Source organism: Salmo trutta, chromosome 27, assembly GCF_901001165.1.
Source record: "Salmo trutta chromosome 27, fSalTru1.1, whole genome shotgun sequence".
Lineage (NCBI taxonomy): Eukaryota > Metazoa > Chordata > Actinopteri > Salmoniformes > Salmonidae > Salmo > Salmo trutta.
The window spans coordinates 30,707,790-30,731,684 of record NC_042983.1 but is presented as its reverse complement, the minus strand read 5'-3'; the positions used below and the strand labels follow the sequence as shown (position 1 = coordinate 30,731,684).

The window sequence follows — 23,895 nt, the reverse complement described above, 5'->3', positions numbered from 1 at the left end:
AGGGAGATTGACAGTTCTTTTGTGTTTCTTCCATTTGCGAAAATAATCGCAGCAAATGTTGTCACCTTCTCACCAAGCTGCTTTGCGATGGTCTTGTAGCCCATTCCAGCCTTTTGTAGGTCTACGATCTTGTCCCTGACATCCTTGGAGAGCTCTTTGGTCTTGGCCATGGTGGAGAGTTTGGAATCTGATTGATTGATTGCTTCTGTGGACAGGTGTCTTTTTTACAGGTAACAAGCTGAGGTTAGGAGCACTCCCTTTAAGAATGTGCTCCTAACCTCAGCTCGTTACCTGTATAAAAGACACCTGGGAGCCAGAAATCTTTCTGATTGAGAGGGGGTCAAATACTTATTTCCCTCATTAAAATACAAATTAAATTATAACATTTTTGACATGCGTTTTTCTGGATTTGTTTGTTGTTATTCTGTCTCTCACTGTTCAAATAAACCTACCATTAAAATTATAGACTGATCCTTTCTTTATCAGTGGGAAAACATACAAAATCAGCAGGGGATCAAATACTTTTTCCCCCCACTGTATAGTGAAATAACAACACAATGTCAAATACAGGTATTCTAGTCAAATAATTAACATACAATCACATTAACCATTACTCTCTCGCGGAAAACCTTCACTCTTGTGCAGACATTTAGAAACGAATCATGACAATTTGAAAAATAAGCCATGGGAGTTTTTTGAGCAAGAATAAAAACAACTTTCGAGTAGTAAGACATGTATAAAAGCAACAGATACCATTAATAAGAAGGGGCTAGAAGCGTCTTATATGGTAAGCTACCGAGTGGCTAGGACAGGCAAGCCCCATACTATTGTGGAGGACGTGGATATGGCTGGGACAATGCTGGGGGAAAAGGCCAAAAAGACGATGCAGACAATGCCTTCTGTAACGGTTGTTGCAAGGAGAGGACCAAGGTGCAGCGTGGTACGTGTTCATCATGTTTATTAGTTCTGAACACTGAATCAAAAACAAAGTGGAACAAAACGCAACAGCTCTGTCAGGTGAAAAACACAAGACAGAAAACAACTACCCACACCAACCCTGTGGGAAAAGGCTACCTAAGTATGGCTCCCAATCAGAGACAATGATAGACAGCTGTCCCTGATTGAGAGCCATACCCGTCCAACACAAAGAAATACACAAAACATAGAAAACGGAACATAGAATGCCCACCCTAGTCACACCCTGGCCAAACCAACATAGAGAACAAAAACCTCTCTATGGCCAGGGCGTGACACCTTCATCAAACATCACTGTTTCACGACGCATCAGTGGCATGGCAGGAGATGTTTTGAAACAATTACTGCTTCTTATACAAGCCAGTGAATTATATTCGTTACATCTGGATGAGTCAACAGACATGGCGGGCCTGGCACAGCTCCTGGTATTTGTCCGTTACGTTTGTGGGAGGTCAATTAAAGAAGACATCCTCTTCTGCAAACCATTGGAAACCAGGACAACATGAGAGGATATTTTTTAAGTATTGGACAGCTTTGTGACATCAAATGGACTTTGGTGGTCAAGATGTGTTGGTATCTGTACTGATGGTGCAAAAGCCATGACAGGGAGACATAGTGGAGTGGTAACGCGTGTGCAAACAGTTGCTCCCGACGCCACTTGGCTACACTGCAGCATCCACCGAGAGGCTCTTGCTGCCAAAGGAATGCCTGACAGCTTGAAAGCGGTTTTGAACACTACAGTGAAAACACTTCCGGCGCCGAGAAAGATGGCCGCCTCGCTTCGCGTTCCAAGGAAACTATGCAGTATTTAGTTTTTTTCTGTATTATTTCCTACATTGTTTCCCCAGGAAATCTTAGGTTTTATTACATACAGTCGGGAGGAACTATTGGATATAAGTGCAACGTCAAGTCACCAACATTACGACCAGGAATACGAATTTCCCCGAAGCAGATCCTCTGTTTGGTCCACCACCCAGGACAATGGATCGGATCCCAGCCGGCGATCCAAAACAACGGCGCCGCAGAAGGGGCAGACGGAGCGGTCTTCTGGTCAGGTTCCGTAGACGGGCACATCGCGCACCACTCCCAAGCATACTACTCGCCAATGTCCAGTCTTTTGACAACAAGGTAGACGAAATCCGAGCAAGGGTTGCCTTCCAGAGAGACATCAGAGACTGTAACGTTCTTTGTTTCACGGAAACATGGCTAACTTGAGACACGCTATCGGAATCGGTACAGCCACCTGGATTCTTCACGCATTGCGCCGACAGAAACAAGCATCTCTCTGGTAAGAAGAAGGGCGGGGGTGTATGCCTTATGATTAACGAGACGTGGTGTGATCATAACAACATACAGGAACTCAAGTCCTTTTGTTCACCTGACCTAGAATTCTTTACAATCAAATGCTGACCGCATTATCTAGCAAGAGAATCCTCTTCGATCAAAATCACAGTCGTGTATATTTCCCCCCAATCAGACTCATCGACGGCCTGGAAAGAACTTCATTTGACTCTATGTAAACTGGAAACCACATATCCTGAGGCTGCATTGATTGTAGCTGGGGATTTTAACAAGGCTAATCTGAAAACAAGGCTCCCTAAATGTTATCAGCATATCGTTTGCACGATCCGGGCTGGCAAAACTGGATCATTGTTATTCTAACTTCCGCGACGTATAAAAAGCCCACCTCCGCAACCCCTTTCGAAAAAGCTGACCACGACTCCATTTTGTTGCTCCCAGCCTACAGACAGAAACTAAAACAGGAAGCACCGTGCTCATGTCTGTTCAACGCTGGTCCGACCAATCGGATTCCACTCTTCAAGATTGCTTCGATCACGTGGACTGGGATATGTTCCGCATAGCGTCGAACAACAACATTGATGAATACAGTGATTCAGTGAGCAAGTTTATCAGCAAGTGCATCAGTGATGTTGTACCCACAGTGTGTATTAACATACACCAACCAGAAGCTGTGGATTGATGGCAGCATTCGCGCAAAACCAAAAGCGCGAACCATTGCTTTTAATCAGGGCAAGGTGACCGGAAACATGACCGAATACAAACAGTGTAGCTATTCCCTCAGCAAGGCAATCAAACAAGCTAAGCGTCAGTATAGAGACAAAGTAGAGTCGCAATTCAATGGCTCAGACACGAGAGGTATGTGGCAGGGTCTACAGTCAATCACGGACTACAAAAGAAAAACGAGCCCCGTCGTGGACCACGATGTCTTGCTCCAAGACAAATTAAACAACTACTTTGCTCGCTTTGAGGACAATACAGTGCCACTGACACGGCCCACTACCAAAACCTGCGGGCTCTCCTTCACTGCAGACAACGTGAGTAAAACATTTATACGTGTTAACCCTCGCAAGGCTGCAGGCCCAGACGGCATCCCCAGCCGCGTCCTCAGAGCATGTGCAGACCAGCTGGCTGGTGTGTTTACGGACATATTCAATCAATCCTTATCCCAGTCTGCTGTTCCCACATGCTTCAAGAGGGCCACCATTGTTCCTGTTCCCAAGAAAGCTAAGGTAACTGAGCTAAATGACTACCGCCCCGTAGCACTCACTTCCGTCAACATGAAGTGCTTTGAGAGACTAGTCAAGGACCATATCACCTCCACCCTACCTGACACCCTAGACCCACTGCAATTTGCTTACCGCCCCAATAAGTCCACAGACGACGCAATCGCAATCACACTGCACACTGCCCTAACCCATCTGGACAAGAGGAATACCTATGTAAGAATGCTGTTCATCGACTACAGCTCAGCGTTTAACACCATAGACCCTGGGTCTCGACCCCGCCCTGTGCAACTGGGTCCCGGACTTCCTGACGGGCCGCCCCTAGGTGGTGAGGGTAGGTAACAACATCTCCACCCCGCTGATCGTTCTCAGCCCTCTCCTGTACTCCCTGTTCACCCATGACTGCGTGGCCATGCACGCCTCCAACTCAATCATCAAGTTTGCAGACGACACTACAGTGGTAGGCTTGATTACCAACAACGACGAGATGGCCTACAGGGAGGAGGTGAGGGCCCTCGGAGTGTGGTGTCAGGAAAATAATCTCACACTCAATGTCAACAAAACAAAGGAGATGATCGTGGACTTCAGGAAACAGCAGATGGAGCAGACCCCTATCCACATCGACGGGACAGTAGTGGAGAAGGTGGGAAGTTTTAAGTTCCTCTGCGTACACATCACGGACAAACTGAAATGGTCCACCCACACAGACAGCGTGGTGACCTCAGGAGGCTGAAGAAATTTGGCTTGTCACCAAAAACACTCACAAACTTTTACAGATGCACAATCGAGAGCATCCTGTCGGGCTGTATCACCGCCTGGTACGGCAACTGCTCTGCCCACAACCGCAAGGCTCTCCAGAGGGTAGTGAGGTCTGCACAATGCATCACCGGGGGCAAACTACCTGCCCTCCAGGACACCTACACCACCCAATGTCACAGGAAGGCCAAAAAGATCATCAAGGACAACAACCACCCGAGCCACTGCTTGTTCACCCCGATATCATCCAGAAGGTGAGGTCAGTACAGGTGCATCAAAGGTTTTATATGTAAGATGGCTAAATAAAGAGCAAAATTATTGATTATTATTATTATATTATTATTTGTACCCTGGTCCTTTAAGAGCTCTTTGTCACTTCCCACGAGCCGGGTTGTGACAAAAAACAAATTCCTATGTTTAATAAATGTATTGTATAGTGTGTGTGGCAGGCTTACAATGATGGCAAAAAACAACATTTAAGAGTGCTCTGACCCTGGTGCTAGAGGGGGTACGCAGCTGGAGGTTGAATGTTTGAAGGTGTATGGGACTATAAAAACTTTGGGAACCACTGCTCTAGGGTCACCTTTGTTAATGGCTGACCCTGGCAGTGTAAAATAGGACAAATATAAGCACCCACCAAATTATAAGGAGTAGTCATAGTTGCAGTAGTCTTAGTAACAGTAGTTGTATTAGTAGTAGACATAGTAGCAGTAGTCTTAGTAACAGTCAGTGGCAATTTTAAAAAGAAAGTAGAATGCATGCCAGCAAAGCCACTACACAACACTAAAGAATACATTCATTTCACTATAATGGTGACAAATGTTTCCCACAAACTGTTAGCGCCTACATAAAGCTGTCTCAACAGCAGTCCCAACATCTTATTACTGCTACACTTGACTATCAGCGGAGCCTTGTCTGGCAGCAAAACAGTTAAATCAGCCTTGTTTACTGCCTTTAAAAGAACATAGCTGATATGGCTGACTTGCTTAAAGAAATGTGGTTTCTAATGACAATTGAGATGTCCAAACTATGGCATAAGGGGATGACAAGCGGATAAGAGGCATTCCATAATTTAGATTAATACATTCATGAGCGAGCTTGGACGGACGTAACGTTAGTTTAGCACTTTTGAAATGTACAGCGACAGAATTCAGAACATGGGCCGTTCTTACAGTGTTCTCCCTGTACACCAAGTCAGAACCGTAGGATAAATAAAGGGGCATATAAGCAGACAATGAAAGCTTTTACATTATTCGATGATAACATTTCTCTAAAACAGGTTATAGGCTACAGCAGAACAGTAGGCGAAATTAAGAGGGGTAAATAGACCAAATTGTTAGGATGAGGCACATGGGCTACTACATAACATACATTTAGTATTACCTTCTTAGCTACAGTATACATATCTCCCTGGCATATTACATAATTTATGAAGCAGCATACAATACATTTTTGGACTCACATTGTTCACACTGGGCTCACTTGAACAGGAAGGTGGCGCAAAGTTCCTCTGTTAACAGTTGTTTTGAACGCAGCAAAAATCATGCTTCATTGACAGCATGGCCAATGTTGAATGTTTATCATTTTAAACTTGGAAAAGAACCCCTTAATCCCAGATTTGGGACCACACAGCTACTGTCACTGACTCCTTCCAAACCACTCGTTGAATTTGCGAATTCCAACTTGTTGTGTAATGTTTATGACCAATGGCCGATGAGCACGATACATTTTATCTATAATTTCTCTTCATTATTTCTCTTCATTTAACAAGGATTAAAAAGGAATTGCCAGTAGATTGTCGACTTGATTCATGATGATGACGGCTAGCTAAGATTGTGAAAGTATGATGTTGACATGATCAGTCCAATCAAAGCTACTGTACATATAACGTGATTTGACGTCATTTTATCTGTGTCCAATGACCTTGAGCCTTCTTGGATGGGCACTTCTATTTCAGCAGCCGAAGGGCAAACATTTTCAAGGTCTCCTCTTACACTTGGCAGTGATGTAAATTCCCCATGAGTGACAGAACACTGAGCCAATCAAGGCGCAACGCTTCGTATTTTCTGCTGGCATGCCACACCACACAAAGCACGGCACTAGGCTGAAACACCTGCATTTTGGAGCTGCCTTACTAAAGAAAACAAAACAGAGACCAGAGCTGTGTTCGAATAATCATACTAACCGCACTAACCGTACTATTTGTGATGTGAATTGAATATGTAGTATGCTTACTGGTCATAGTATGGATATAGTTAGTATGCCAAAAGTTCCCGTATGCCATACTAAATTCGCCAAAATATGAAGTATACATGCAGTATTTCCCTGCTTTTAGGGCCCATAATGCAATTCTTCCAAAAATGGGAGTGGCGTCACAATGTTTTCAGGTTTGAAGAAAATGGCGGAAAATATACAGCCGAAGTCCGATGAAAGAGGATACAAATTCTGTAGGAGACTATAACACAATAGATATGGTAGGAGAAAATCCAAAGGAAAACCAACCGGACATTTGTTTTTGAGAGAGACCATGCACTTACAATGGAAAGTATAGGGGCATACTGAATTCTAGCTCCCAGGATGCAATTCCTACAGCTTCCACAGGGTGTCCGCAGGCTATGTTCAAGATTTCAGGCTTGTAACTTCCAAAACGAATAAGAAATATCAGTTTTAGTACAGGGACACAGTCTTGGAAATTCATGTTTGGGTGCCATGAAGACAAGACGCACCTGCTAAAATCTTTTTTTTTCCGTAAGAAATATTATAGTTTGATTACATTTTAGGGTATCTGAGGAGTAAATAGAAACATATTTTCACTTGTTGAAACAAAGTTTAGGGGTAGATTTTCTGATTATTTTCTCTGCATGTTGAACGAGTGGATTACTCAAATCGATGGCGCTAACTAAACAGACTTTTTGGGATATAAAGAAGGATTTTATCTAACAAAATGACACTACATGTTATAGCTGGGACCCTTTGGATGACATATCAGAGGAAGATTTTCAAAAAGTAAGTGAATATTTCATCGCTATTTGTGAATATATGAAACTTGTGCCGGTGGAAAAATATTCTGATGTAGGGCGCCGTCCTCAAACAATCGCATGGCATGCTTTCGCTGTATTAGCTACAGTAAATCGGACAGTGCAATTAAATTAACAAGAATTTAAGCTTTCAACCGGTATAAGACACGTGTGTACCTAAATGTTTAATATCCATAATTTTTATGATTATTTATTTGAATTGTGCGCCCTCCAGTTTCACCGGAAGTTGTCCTGCTAGCTGGACGCCTAGCCCTAATTAACAAACTATAGTTTTGGCAAGTCGGTTAGAACATCTACTTTGTGCATGACAAGTAATTTTTCCAACAATTGTTTACAGATAGATTATTTCACTTATAATTCACTGTATCACAATTCCAGTGGGTCAGAAGTTTACATACACTAAGTTGTCTGTGCCTTTAAAGAGCTTGGATATTCCAGAAAATAATGTCATAGCTTTCGAAGCTTCTGATAGGCTAATTGACATCCTTTGAGTCAATTGGAGGTGTACCTGTGGATGTATTTCAAGGCCTACCTTCAAACGCAGTGCCTCTCTGCTTGACATCATGGGAAAATCAAAAGAAATCAGAAAAACAATTGTAGACCTCCACAAGTCTGGTTCATCCTTGGAAGCAATTTCCAAACGCCTGAAGGTACCACGTTCATTTGTACAAACAATAGTATGCAAGTATAATACCATGAGACCACGCAGCCTTCATACCACTCAGGAAGAAGACGCGTTCTTTCTCCTAGAGATGAACGTACTTTGGTGCAAAAGTGCAAATCAATCCAGGAACAACAACAAAGGACCTTGTGAAGATGCTGGAGGAAACAGGTACAAAAGTATCTATATCCACAGTAAAACCAGTCCAATATTGGTCTGATGAAACAAAAATAGAACTGTTTGGACATATTGACCATCATTATGTTTGGAGGAAAAGGGGGGATGCTTGCAAGCCGAAGAACATCATCCCAACCGTGAAGCACGGGGGTGGCAGCATCATGTTGTGGGGGTGCTTTGCTGCAGGAGGGACTGGTGCACTTCACAAAATAGATGGCATCATGAGGGAGGAAAATGATGTGGACATATTGAAGCAACATCTCAAGACATCAGTCAGGAAGTTAAAGCTTGTTCACAAATGGGTCTTCCAAATGGAAAATGACCCCAAGCATTCTTCCAAAGTTGTGGCAAAATGGCTTAAGGACAACAAAGTCAAGGTATTGGAGTGGCCATCACAAAGCCCTGACCTCAATCCCATAGAAAATGTGTGGGCAGAACTGAAAAGCATGTGCGAGCAAAGAGGCCTACAAACCTGACTCAGTTACACCAGCTCTGACAGGAGGAATGGGCCAAAATTCACCCAACTTATTGTGGGAAGCTTGTGGAAGGCTACCAAAAAGTTTGACCCAAGTTAAACAATTTAAAGGCAATGCTACCAAATACTAATTGAGTGTAGATAAACTTCTGACCCACTGGGAATGTGATGAAAGAAATAAAAACTGAAAAAAATAATAAATTTAAAAAATAAATAAAGTCGTGATCCTAAGACAGGGAATTTCTACTAGGATTAAATGTCAGGAATTGTGAAAAACTGAGTTTAAATGTATTTGGCTGAGGTGTATGTAAACTTCCGACTTCAACTGTATAAGTCCCAACCACTGGTGCCATTGGGGGGCATCTTTGAGAAGCATATGATAGCCTTCAATAGTGGCTGTACTACAGAATTTAAAACCTTTTTTGTAAGAACATAGTATATGGGACTGATTTATTAAATGTTGCTTAATTAATCTGCTTAATATTTGGTGTTTCTTTTCCAAGAAAAACAAAAAACCCTCTGGAATTCCGTTAGGATGGAACAGAAAATATGGTGCTGTACAACATGACGGTCGAGAGTAGGCTACAGAACTTGGCTATTTAGCTAAAGAATCCCCGTCACATGCAGGCACGCGGGAGACCTGGGGTCAATTCCCCAATGGGGAGGAAGGAGTAGGCTGCCCTTGTAAATAACAATTTGTTGACTTGCCTAGTTAAATAAAGGTTACATAAAGGTTACACTAAGAGCTTAACATTTCTACACCATAATTGTAGTCTAACCAATACCCAAATGGAGATTCAGTGAAAATAAAAATCTCACTGATTTATCAAGACCAGTCCCCGTGCTTGTCTCAGAGCAGCGCGAAACGGTGCTAAAATAGCTGTAGGCTATTGCTTCAAATACTATTGCTTCTAAGTTCAATATGATCTTTAAATAAATAAGATCTACACCGCTTTTTTCAGCACATTACTCAACACTAGTGGGACTCGCATCACCTACGGTAGGCCTACAGTATATCGAAAAATATGACGTGACTCTCCGCCAATAATTACATATAGAGGATTGGAGGATTCTAAATTCAAACCAAAAGCCGCCTCATAGATCTCCCGGTGGCGGCCAGCACGGATATCTGTAGCAACGCATTTTGCATTGGGATGCGGTGACAGCTGCGCTTCTGGGGAGGTCCCATCCACAAAGTATCAAAATACAGAGAGGTGTTGGTAAAGGTATATTGTCCTGCTAATAGCCCATAATGGTATATTATTATATTGTATTATTTTGTTTTAAAAAAAATGAAAGTGAGCGATTGTAATCTGAATAAAGGCCAAAATAATATTTGTAAAGGCCAAAACATTTATTTCTGTTTTTAGAGGGAGAGTAACGCAGGACCAATTGTGCACCGCCCTATGGGACTCCCAATCACCGTCGGATGTGATACATAATAATTATAATGATACTTTTTGTTGTATTATTTGTTTTGTCTTTTCTGGTGGATTAAACTGAAATTGCAACCAATCACGGCCGGCTGTGATACAGCCAACCTAACTGAAGAAATACATTTGACGATAGAATTCTCCCCCTACCCTCCTTCTAGGCAAGTCTGTTGTCCAGCTACCTGCTAATAGCCGTAATGGCGCTGTACAACGTAACCGTGTGTGTTTAAAAGAGTATTTTCCAGTAAGCAACAATTTGTTTACCTTCATTAGACAACTTTGTTCCAATATTTTTGTAATTCATTGATATTTATTCCCAAAGTAATTCATTATGGATCCAGAACTAAATAAACATCAGCATTTTGAAAGAGTATTTTTATCATTATTTTATTAACGAAAGCATAACACATTGTTTTAGTTTGAACTTGCAGACTGGCACTAAGAACAGCGGGAACGTTTCCCTTGTCACGACTTCCGCCGCAGTTGGTGCCTCTCCTTGTTCGGGCGGCGTTTGGCAGTCGTCGTCGCCGGCTTTCTAGCTGCCACCGATCCACGTTTCTTTTTCCATTTGTTATGTCTTGATTGTTCACACCTGGTTCCCATTACGTTATTATTATTTCCCTTTTTAACCCTCTGGTTCTCATTATGTTTTGTGCGTGATTGCTACCTGGTTTTTGTGTTAGTCTTTTGTGTTAGGGTTTGTTATCCCTGCGTGGATTTATTGGCTGATTATTTTTCAGAGTAAAGTACGTTATTTTACTCAGTTCTGTGTCCTGCGCCTGACTCTGTCCTCACCTCTGCACAACTGACACTTGACATCCCTAGTCAGTGCCATTATTAGTGCAATGCCCCTTAAAGTGCTGCTCTGTGCTACCCAGTGTGGCGGCTCCTCCTCCCTTCCCTATGGGCTAGGTCCGTCTTCTGTGCTCGACACTGCAGGCCCATCCCGTGCCCCCTGCCCTCGTGCCTTGAATCTTGCGCGCTTTCTGTGGATATAGCTGGAGAACTGCAAGGCAATCCCATTGTGTGCAACTCGGGAGACGTGAACAATATATATTGTCCTGCTATTATCAGGGTTAATAATATATATGTGAGAATATCCAAGGGGCTTTTATATAATTCTAAATTAATAGTAATAATAATAATTATCGCTTTGTTTAAAAAATAACAATATTTTGGAGATTATTTAGTTTTTTTCAAATAGCCTAAAATGAGCGAGAAAAGGCCAATCTTGAACATGGGGTGAGACATTGTTAATAATTTGTAAATAAAGCCAATCTGTTATTTATAATTACTTATTTCTGTTTAGAGGGAGAGAAACCAGAAACCTACAGTCATCTCATGGGTCTCCCAGTCGAGGCCAGGACAGGTATTGAACCAGCATCTGTAGCAACACAGTGTCTTAGACCGTTGTGCCACTCAGGCGCTGTACAACATGACCGGTCGGGAGTGGCCTACACTACTACAGAAAGAGCAAAATAATCCTAACAAAATAAAATAATAAAAATCTTAGTGTAACAGTTTTAGTAAGTAATACTGAAGTTGTGCACAATTATCAGTTTCTATTTAGGTTTATGTCACCCATTCATTGTCAGTTAGAGACACAGTAGGACCCAAAAGCATAATCAGTGCTCTAACTAGCCCTTGCGCTGGTCTAGAGCAATGAAGATATGACGCAGGGTACCGTACTAAACCACAAATTACCTCTAAGTACCACAGCTTAATCGCAAAACGTTTAGTGGAGCAGCCACTGTTGCTACCTAACATTAGTTGGCTACTAATACATCAAACTTGCCAGGCAGTATTATTAACTATCTGCTATCTAACTAACTAACCAATGTTTATTGACCTGATTATTCACATCATTCTTACCTAAGTGATATATTCATTGTGTTTCAATCGACATTGTTCATTCTTGCTATCTACTCCGATTTCAGAGCACTCTCGCACAGAATAACTGATGAATTTACGAATGCTCAACATCCGTTGAATATGGCCGGTGTCAGTAAACGTCGGCGAATAAAAGCCAAATTAAATTGTTGCCAGCAGCACAGTTACAGTCACCAACACTCTAGATAACATGAAAACAGCCTAACCAGCTCTGCTAGGGCAAGTAAAATGGTCAGAGTGAGGTGTTCTCTCAGTCTCATTTGTGTCTGGAATTAGCTATCCAACGTTAGCCAGTTAGCTTGGGTGCTTGACTGCCATTCTACTCCTTGGCCCGAGCGTCCAGTGTGAGCTCTGAACGCGCCGAATTTATGAACGGACAATCTGACAACGCTCTAGATTTACGAACGACCAGAGCGCACTCTGGCACTCCAGATTGAATTTATAAACACATCCAAAATCATAAAATGTTTAGCTAGTCATTTTTTATGCTAACAAGCTAGCAAGAGGTTGCATAGCAACAGCATCATCTTCCGGGAGACATGTGAAGCTCTAGTAGCCTCAACTGAAACGATACAGTTTGTTTACGGTATACTAAAATGAACTAATAGTATATACTGTTGTATGTAGTATATACTCATTAAGTGTGTAGTATACAGTATTGTAACGACCCTGGGTTTATAAGAGTGGATATCGACTCTGCCTCACGAGCATGCTTTTGCAGCACAGTTGATAGCACGCTGGACTTTGGGCTAGAAGGTCGAGGGTTCGAGACCTGCTCCCTGCTGCTTTATTACATTGGTGTCAGAAGTGATCGGACCTTGCATCCACGACAGTGCGTGTGCTTGGCATGTGAGTGCATTTTTATAAGACATTGAGTCGCAAGCTAGCGCGAGGACGCACTCTTTGAAAGGAGGGAGTAGTGTAACGACCCTGGATTTATAAGCGCAGATATCGACTCTGCCGCTCGAGCATACTTTTGCGGCACAGTCGATAGCGTGCTGGACTTCGGGCTGGACTTCGGGCCCCCCCCCAAAAAAAATGTGGGGCTCAAAACAGCTCTGAATGACGGGTTGCCACTGGGAACAGTAGTTGTATTAGTAGTAGTAGCAGTAGTAGTAGTCTAAGTAACAGTAGTTGTGTTAGTAATAGGCATAGTAGCAGTAGTCTTAGTAACAGTAGTTGTATTAGTAGTAGTAGCCTTAGTCTTAGTAACAGTAGTATTAGTAGTAGGTATAGTAGCAGTAGTCTTAGTAACAGTAGTTGTATTAGTAGTAATAGCAGTAGTCTTAGTAACAGTAGTTGTATTAGTAATAGGCATAATAGCAGTGTCATAGTATCAGTTGTCTTAGTAACAGTAGTATTAGTAGTAGGCATAGAATCAGTTGTATTAGTAACAGTAGTTGTATTAGTAATAGGCATAGTAGCAGTAGTCATAGTATCAGTTGTCTTAGTAACAGTAGTATTAGTAGTAGGCACAGTATGAGTTGTCTTAGTAACAGTAGTTGTGTTAGTAGTAGTAGTATTAGTCTAAGTAACAGTAGTATTATTAATAGGCATAGTAGCAGTAGTCTTAGTAACAGTAGTTGTATTAGTAGTAGTAGTATTAGTCTTAGTAACAGTAGTATTAGTAGTAGGTATAGTAGCAGTAGTCTTAGTAACAGTAGTTGTATTAGTAGTAGTAGCAATAGTCTTAGTAACAGTAGTTGTATTAGTAATAGGCATAGTAGCAGTAGTCATAGTAGCAGTAGTCTTCGTAACAGTAGTTGTATTAGTAGTAGTAGCAATAGTCTTAGTAACAGTAGTTGTATTAGTAATAGGCATAGTAGCAGTAATAGTATCAGTTGTCTTTGTAACAGTAGTATTAGTAGTAGGCATAGTATCAGTTGTCTTAGTAACAGTAGTTGTATTAGTAATAGGCATAGTTGCAGTAGTCTTAGTAACAGTAGTTGTATTAGTAATAGGCATAGTTGCAGTAGTCTTAGTAACAGTAGTTGTAGTATTAGCATATGTCGTAGTATTAGCAGTCGTCTAGGTCAGTGCAGCAGCTTCAGGAGAACGGCTAAGTCCACTGTCTCAGTTGATTGACAGCTCTGGGGGAATACAGTACGTTATCAAATCCTCTCCACGGCGCCGTGTGGCGTCTAATATTCCCTGCCAGATTGACAAGAAGAGGGCATGTTTGTTGGCACTGGAAAGGCCTCTCCTTTTACGAACCAGAAGATTCATGCTATTCTACTCTGCCAGTATTGGCTGCTCCAAGAGTCTTCCTGGGAATATTCCAATGACATGATTTGATTCTTGTGTCTTTGCACTGTGTGGTTTTGTTTGAGAAGTATGAATGCAGGCTTTCAACAGCTGAGCCAGCTGAGCCCTACAACACACCAAGTACACACCGCAGAAACACAAGCCACAGACTTTCTCATGCTGGTGCATTAGGGTAATATGAAACTAGCTTTTGATAATCATTCTGAGTGCCGAGATACGATTTGTGCCAAGGAGAAATATTATGTTTTGAGACATAATAAAAGGATGACAGAACAAAACAATATCTATCAGATGCGATTGTCATTTTTTTGTTTTATAAACATTTATGCAGTATTTTCCCCCGAGTTGAAAGAAACATATTCCTAAAGTGATTCATCTGGAACTTCTTATATTATGAAAATCAACAAAGTGACATTCCATCATGACTTAAATATTCACCATCATTCTCAGGTCCCCTTTAATCTCTCCTACAGTATACTGTATCTCTCGTCTTCTTCCAAATACACACGTTTTGTAAGTGATTAGGAGTAGCTGTCACGTACTGACCAGTAAAAGGGGTTATTTGTTATTGTAGTTTGGTCAGGGCGTGGCAGGGGGTGTTTGTTTTGTGTGTTTCGGTTTTTGGGGGTTTAGATTCTATGTTCTCTATTTCTATGTTTATATCTAGTTTTCTATTTCTATGTTGGGTTTTTGGCAATGACCTCCAATTAGAGGCAGCTGGTTGTCGTTGTCTCTAATTGGAGGCCATATTTAGTTGGGGTTGGTTTCACTTGTGTTTTGTGGGTGGTTATTTTCCTGTATAGCCTGTGTTGCCTTACGGAACTGTTTCGTCGTTTTGTTTATTTTGTTTAAATGTTTTTTCTTTAAATAAATTAAGAAGATGAGCACTTCACCCGCTGCGCCTTGGTCCAATCCTTACGACGCCCATGACAGTAGCCTAGTCCTATACTGTATGTACTGTAGCCAGCTCTTCCATCGTTGCCATGCGCCATCCCAACATAATTTCTATTTACCTATGTAAACCCAGAACATTAGTAGGGATGTTTTGAGAATGTTAAAATGGCAAGCTTTCCCAGAGCTTTTGAGGTTTCCATGGATGTTCTATGAACATTCGGATAACATATTCCAGAAACCATTGTCGCATGTCCTTCTACTAATGATTATTTAATTAGGTTTTCATTTTAAAAACATTAATGGGATGTTGTCATTAGCTGGAAACCCAATTGGGCACCCAATGGAACGCTGTATTACTTTGTTGGAATGTTCTCTGTTTGCTGGGATGATGGGCCTACTAGGCCATAGGAAAGTTACATTTTAATCCACAAGAGATTATCCACCACTGCCTCATGTCCATAGCAGCTGTACCATCCCAACATGCTGTTAATGAAGAACTAAACTATGGGAGTCTGGAGTTCTCAACACATTCTGAGCAGAGCAGACCACACAAACACACCAGACACATTGAGACCGGTGATGGAATCAGTAGCCCTTTCTATGGCAAACGTTTTAGTCATATTTCAGTCTTCCGTAATGTATATCAAGTGTAATATTGGGATGCAAACTCAAAATGTAATACATTTCAACTGTATATCTGACATGGTACAGGTGTCTTCTTTTTTTAAGCCCACAACCATGTGTGTGAGGTGTATAATTGTGTAAATGACTTAAATGTAAATGTGTTTCAAATTAGATTTGTTTGACTACAAAGAAACACTCCGTGTGACCCTGATTCAGCCCACTGCAGTAAAAGGTTAAGCTCTTCTCACATACACAGGACACATTATTCAAGTGATTATGTGGACTAATACCATATTGTGGAATGTGTAAGAAGACCATGCCTCTTCCGATGCTGTGCCTGTCAGACAAAGTGTGTCATCTCTTTTTCTCCAAGATGCTGTCATCTAGCATGGCGCTTCACTGTGAATGACTGAATGACTGCTCTGTATTGGGGTCTGGCAAAGAGATTCATTGGAACAGGTGAAATTGCTTTCGGGACTCACTCTTTACGGCGAGGCACAACAAACAGACACATCAGAGACAGGGGAGGGAGCGAGCAGTACACCCGCCCCTTTGGATTTTATGACACAATAACATATTTCTTTTTAGTGTTTACCCAGCATATGGGGCTTTCGAGTCAGCGCTTTTCTCAGCAACGTTATTACAAGTGCCCCGTAGCTATACCCATCAATCATCCCCCAATTTCCCATCTCTCTATCTCTCCCAACGCCCAGGACTGTGTCAGCCAGCCTGATATGCCAGCCCGGTTTCTTTATGCCGTCTGAACACCCCTTAAATTGAAGCCAGCATCAGGCCCTCTGATGGGAATATTCATAGCCCAGCTCATCAAATATTTATTAAAACATGAGAATTTGCCTTTATTTTAATCACCTGGTTTACACAAGGTGCCGTGGTGATTGGGGCAGATTAAGCGTTGAGAGGTGGCTAGTTGAGCATCTCCACAGATTAGAGTGAATAAATAAAATGTATTGGGTTTCATGGTGGGTTGGAGCGGGGGTAGGAGGAGAGAACAGATTTATTCTCAGTGAGGCCTCTACATATTAATTTTGAATGTAGCCCGAAGCACCTGCCCAGATTGTTGGCATCTTTTATTGAGAGAATTAGGGTGTTTTCACAGATCTCATGACCAAGGTCAGTGTTCTTCAAAGTATGCATGCTGCTACATGACTAAACACATCAAATGACATTGACCTAGCCATTAGCGCGTTGAGCCAGTAACCAAAAGGTTGCTGGTTCAAAGAGCCGACAAGGTGAAAAATCTGTCGATGTGCCCTTGAGCAAGGCACTTAACCCTAATTTGCTATAGGGGCACTGTACTACTATGGCTGACCCTGTAAAACAACACATTTCACTGCACCTATCATACTGCTATGGCTGACCCTGTAAAACAACACATTTCACTGCACCTATCATACTGCTATGGCTGACCCTGTAAAACAACACATTTCACTGCACCTATCATACTGCTATGGCTGACCATGTAAAACAACACATTTCACTGCACCTATCATACTGCTATGGCTGGCCCTGTAAAACAACACATTTCACTGCACCTATCATACTGCTATGGCTGACCATGTAAAACAACACATTTCACTGCACCTATCATACTGCTATGGCTGGCCCTGTAAAACAACACATTTCACTGCACCTATCATACTGCTATGGCTGGCCCTGTAAAACAACACATTTCACTGCACCTATCATACTGCTATGGCTGGCCCTGTAAAACAACACATTTCACTGCACCTATCATACTGCTATGGCTGGCCCTGTAAAACAACACATTTCACTGCACCTATCCTGTGTACGGTGTGTGACAGTAAAACGTATGAATATATATATATATATATATATATATATAAAGAGGAATAGATGTACAGTTAGTCATTAGGCTCCACATGCTTTAAAAGAGCCTTACCTTTAGTAACATTGATTACTTGAGCTTCTCCAATGGATCACTGGGCTAGAGATGGGAACGCTATGAGGCATTTTTACGCCCCGACTGTATCACTATCATAATTACATTTCACTTGGACGGTTCCTCTGTCAAAACGTATTTGTTTTTCAGTCAACGTGTGTGTGGCCTCTCTCCTGGCTGTGGCTCCTTGGGTTGGTGGTGTGGAACATGTGAGTGAGAGAGAGAGAGAGAGAGAGAGAGAGAGAGAGAGAGAGAGAGAGAGAGAGAGAGAGAGGCTCATTTACATTGATGGCGACCCTTGCCTCCGCTGGCATTTTCATCGGCCATTGATCCAGTGTCTGACTGATTAATCGTCTATAAAGGGATCAGGAGTCAATTAGTGTCTGAAGCTCACTTCTAATTCCAGCCATGCATCAGCATCCTAGCAGCCTTACCATGGACCACACAGTTTACACAGACTTTCTGGAGTTATTCACATTAAAATGTTTGTTTTCTCTTGATTTCAAAAGGACCGTTGCATACCAAAGACAAAGACCAACCTCTCAGGGGAAAGAGCATTGTTTTATGTTAGCTATGGGTTTTTGTAGCTTTCAGCATTTTTAAGAAAGCAAAATGAATTAAAGGATGATCGGAAACTTGTGACAGATGGTGTTTTGGTCTTGTTTCTAATGCCAATCAAGCACAGTGTCTGAGACATTTAGGAGAAAGATATGTTGACATGATATGGAATTTCCGATGGTATTTTCACTAAATGGGGCTGGCAAACCAACCATTCAAGTTCATATTCCCTAGGCACCAAACAGAAGAAAACAGACTGAAACAGGTAGGGACTACTTGAGCTCGTCCAATAAGATCATTTTCTGTTGCAATTTTTTAATCATATGGTGTACACTAATTAATACAGCACTGGATTAGATTGCATTTGGGCATTCGTGTTCACACAACAATATACTGAAATGTTGCCATGGTAATAATATGGGGTGTTTCTTATGTTCTTCCTCCCAGGTTATTCAGCGCAGAGAGGACGGCGCAGTGAACTTCTTCCGAGCATGGGACGCATACCGCGACGGCTTCGGCAAGATCACAGGGGAGCACTGGCTTGGTGAGCACTGATAAACAGGACCAGTACCATGTATGACTCCCTCCATTGGTTCGATAACGCTTCACGTTCTTGTCACATTTCCAAAGTCTGCCCATGAAGAAAGGAGAACATTTTATTTAGGTGTGTAATACCAAAACTTGTTCCACACACTAGAACAATAATTTCAAGCAGACAAGACAGCTGAATCAAATTAACGCTTACTGTCATGGCCGTCGTAAGGAGTGAACCAAAATGCAGCGAGTATGTGAATGCTCATATTTACTTTATTAGGAACACTACACAAAAACGAACGACAGCAAAACAGTTTTGCAGGCTAAAATACCGCAGTGCAAAAACAACTTCCCACAAAAGACAGGTGGAAAAAGGGTTACCTAAGTATGGCTCCCAATCAGCAACAACGATGTACAGCTGCTCCTGATTGAGAGCTATACCAGGCCAACACAAAGAAATACACAACATAGAAAAAACATAGAAATACAATAACATAGAACCATACCCAAAAACCCTGATATCACAAAACAAACACACCCCTGCCACGCCCTGACCAAACTACAATAACAAATAACCCCTTATACTGGTCAGGACGTGACACTTACACAGAAGCTACACTGGGTTGTTGTGAAAACAGTAGGTATTTTACCTGCAACACGGGAAGCATAGAAGCATAGAGTTACACTAAGCAGCTCCATCCTCTCAGGTTTCATTCATGAGTAGGAGTGTCTCACGCTCTGTAAAAGTTACGCATCTGGTGTAGCAAACAACTTGGTCTTTTGCTTTAGCTGAGTGTCTACAGGGAAGCCCAAAGGAACCAGCTGAGAGCAATTGCATGTTTGTGTGTGTGTGTGTGTGCGTGTGCGTGTGTGAAGATATAAAGAAGTTGAATAGCTCTTTTCCTCGTGGCATTTAATACTGGGTGTTGCTACCTCATCAAAAAGAAGAAATCTGCATACAGTGTATATATGTTTCATTTATCAAGTTGCCTCTTTGGGAAACTGATGCTTCAGGGGCATAATTGAGTTTGTTTCCTCTTGTACATTCCACCTGTCAGGCTCTGATCAAAAGTAGTGCACTATATAGGGAATAAGGGTGCCATTTGGGGATTGGACAGGGTGAGGCCCCCCGTTTGGCACCCAGCTCGTCCTCACTGTCTCTCCTCTTTGTGGCCTGAAGTATGTGAATACAAGATTGTGTAGGTGGAGTGTAGTGTGTGCTTGCATGGGTGCTTGTGTGTTTTTTGTTTGCCCTCAGTGAGTGAACCGGAGCCCTAATTCAGGGTTGGAGGATTGGAAATGACAGGCCTGCCACAAAGCATCAGCATGTCAAGATTGAGTTCTCCAAGAGAGGTGCAGGAAAGAGGAAAACTGCTGCTCACCACATGTTATGAAAGTTATTTTTCCTACAGGCACAGCAGAGCACTCTTTATGTACTGTGGGAAGCATCGAGGAGGAGGGGTTCAAGAGACATGACAAATGTAAAACTTTAGCAATATCGTAACTTTTGAGAGCATTCACTTTATGGGCACCATCTGTTTTGATCCAGGGTTTTAGTATGGGACCTGTCAGTAAATTGTACATAGATCCCATCCCCTGGATAAAGCTTGTCCCTTGTCCAAATGCCTGAGAATAGACTGTTGTCACCTCCACTTGGAAGATGATCCCACCTTCTACACACACACACACACACACACACACACACACACACACACACACACACACACACACACACACACACACACACACACACACACACACACACACACTCTCACACTCACACTCACACACACATTAACACATTCTGCTGCTAAATCAAAAATATTATAAGTTTAAGTTAGCTGACTTATTACTGATGTTATCCAAATAATTGTTTATGGTCGTAGCAATATGATCCTGCAGATTCCTTTCAGGAAAATACAAATTTGTCTTGCAGCATAAGAATTTGCCTGAAATATGAAACTATGTGTTATTTTGATATTGGGGAGATATGAATATTAATATTTGTATTTTTAAGTCATCAAAGGGTATGTTTGAAATTGCAATTCCGTATTTTTATTTTGTAAAGCATTAGCATATTCATTCAAAACCAACCTAGCACAGGACTTCAAATAAGCAATCTCTTTTATCAGTCATTTTCAAATAAGGAATTTAAATTGGTGATCAAAAACTTAATACCAATATTCTCCTATAAAACTCAGAACCTTTACTCAGCATGCCAAGATATGACCAGCGCCAACACATAGAGACACAAGCATGTAGACACAAACGTTAAGCTCCAGCTCCAGTGGGCTGCAAGGTAGGAGGAGATCAAGTGGGGGGGACCTGACACAACTGCCATGACGTGATTATGACAGTCATAACATAACAACACGACACCTAACATAACTGCAGTCATTTTACCTGCCTGGCCTGTCAGCACATATTACATTCTTCTCTCCCAGTAATTAATTAATGACATGGGCCATGCCTGCCAATGCCTCCTGGCGTGTTGATCACAGTCTGCATAGTAATGCCTTATTGCTCATTAAGCACTGCATGCTGGAGAATGAGGGCCATAGAGTGTGCTGCTAGCGATCCAATCTCATCACTCTGCTCGTTTAGAAGAACACACATTCCAGGGACAGGCAGGGACCAAATTTCCGCGAATGTCTTCATCCTGAAAAATAACAGTCCATTAGAAGGTGTTTTAAGCACCTCTATTGTTAATGTATGAAGTGACATATTTCGATGAACTGGGTAGGCTACTGTTCTTGACCCAAATGTCTTTTGGGGATATGTTTCTTTGCGATAATACTCTAGTTCAGCTATAGCAACTGATTAAAATGAGAAACTGTGAGGTGAGAATTTGGTCTAACAAGTGCCTTGCACCGATGAGATGAATGCATAATTCATTTGACTGCATACTTCCCATGGTCTTCCCTGTGGCTCAGTTGGTAGAGCATGGTGTGTGCAACACCAGGGTTGTGGGTTTGATTCCCACGGGGGCCAGTACAAAAATATATATATATATATATATATATATGAAATGCATTCACTACTTTAGTCGCTCTGGATAAGAGCGTCTGCTAAAATGTACTTTTTGCATTAACTTAAGAAGAGGTGAGTTAAGGATAGTAGGTTAAGTGTTCACATCCGCCTGGGGTTTTCTTCCACCAATATGAATTGCCATGATGTGGAGGTCTGTTTTGGACTGGAATTCAAATAACCTTTTCACACTACTGAGCTAAGCCTAGCCGAGCTGTGCTGTGCTGGCCAGGTAGCCACCATAGTTGCTGGAAAGGACAATGTGAAGAGAAAGCTTTGATAGCCTGAGGAACTAACAAAACGTTTTAAAACGTTTTCAGTTGTGTGCCGTAATGAACATGACCCAGGCTAGGGAAAACAGGCTAGTGGGATGTGGCCATGACAGTTTGTCTTGTCAGTCCGTTGCCCCTGTTTCACTGAATGGAACGCTGACTCTGTAACTTCCTAATCCTTCTGCAAACTCCCTGGTTTCTTTCTCCCTCGCTCACTTGTACTCTTTGTTTTCATATTCAGATTTAGAGTTCCATTGATTTCAATAAGCTTAGATAAGCAATTTCAGCCTTGGTGCATGATTCAGTCACCTTGCCTCTCTGCCCATTAGAATGTGAACAACTGCACAGAGAGTAGGATATGGAGTCTTTGCAGAATAGCTCTTCTCATACCTCACTATGCAGCCCACTTTTTTTTACTAATGGGTCCATTATAAACCACTGAACTCTGATGGGAGATGTGGTAACAAGACTTTCTGCTGTTGATCAATACTTACATAATTCCTTTCTCTAAGGACTAACTGCTATTGTGGTAGTGATTGTTCTTTGTTTAAGCTAGCTGTTGTACTGTAGCTAGGTTTTTTAAATTGCCTAGATGATTTGTTTCCAACTTAAATACGCACATTTCAAAGAGTGCCTTTTCTAAATATGAAAACACATATAGTATAAATAGACTTTATGTCACAGCTAAGTGTTCTACCATTCATGTAGGTCTAAGCCCTTAGATCGGAATATCTCCTAAGCGAACATATGGAATTGTTTTAAGATAGTCATACAATTTATCATTTAACCATTTGATTTGGAATTTTAGGAGCCCTGTAGGTCTAAAAATAATTTATAACAAAATGATTTGATGAAATATTGAATTTGGTCTTTACTGCTAAAGCCCATAGAAACACATTGAATAAAAATTGTGGCAAAACAGTCAAAAATAAATCATAAGGACTAAGGTTTTGTAGTGTTTGTCCTATATCTAAGAGATACTGTATATATATAAAAAATGACCCATGTTTGGTGACGTTATTCGTGGCACTTTTTACCCCTTTTGCAGGATGTTGTGAGGACAGACGCTGGGAGACGAGAAGCAAGTACAGGGAGTGAATATTTAGTAAATAACGGACATGAAACAAAACAATGGCAGTGTCTGGACAGGGGGAACAAAACAACATTAATGCAGACACGGGGAAGAAACTGAGGAAGTGACAGATATAGGGGAGGCAATCAATAAGGTAATAGAGTCCAGGTGAGTCCCATAAAGCACAGATGTGCGTAACGATGGTGACAGGTGTGCGTAATGATGGGCCGCCTGGCGCCCTCGAGCGCCAGAGAGCGGGAGCTGGAGCAGGCATGACAGTTGCGCCATTTTTACAGCCCAGTATTGGGTTACCTTCAGATGACTGTGTGCTTTGTAGCACAAAACAACCGACACTCGTGTTCGTGAGTCTCCCCTTTTGATATTGGTGACATATTAGTTTGTAGCTCAAACGTTTCTGTCTGAATAGTTGGTTTTGTGAGAAGACTTCTTCAAAATTAGGACGTCTGCGCCAGCGAGATCAGTTGACTGCCGTAAAGCTTGTGGATGTCGTAGAGTGAAACAATCAACACTTATTTGTTTGTAGCTCAAACGGTTCAGGTTTTACAGACGATTTCGTGACTATTTTCTTGTCTGCATCTTCTCATGTGTAGAAAAAGACCGCTTTCACAAACTTTATATTGCCGGAAAGAGGGGATTGAGCTGCAGCCTCTACAAGAAACGGCAAGTACTAGCAAAAACACACAGGGAGCTATTCAATATTCAAAATTACATCAACGTGTGACGCACAGGTGCATCAATCGACTGTAGGGTTAATGGAGGAATTAGCTTTGGGACAGT

At 41.8% G+C, this 23,895-nt stretch overlaps 1 protein-coding gene across 2 annotated transcripts in view; it reads left to right on the top strand.

Moving 5' to 3' along the window:
• Positions 1 to 23,895, top strand: part of fibcd1a (fibrinogen C domain containing 1a) — a 125,458-nt gene that overhangs the window by 71,447 nt on the left and 30,116 nt on the right. For both annotated transcript variants that reach the window (XM_029717784.1, XM_029717785.1), the window contains one exon: positions 18,640 to 18,736. In XM_029717784.1, the coding sequence (XP_029573644.1) occupies positions 18,640 to 18,736 (97 nt within the window). The remainder of the gene's footprint in view (positions 1 to 18,639; positions 18,737 to 23,895) is intronic.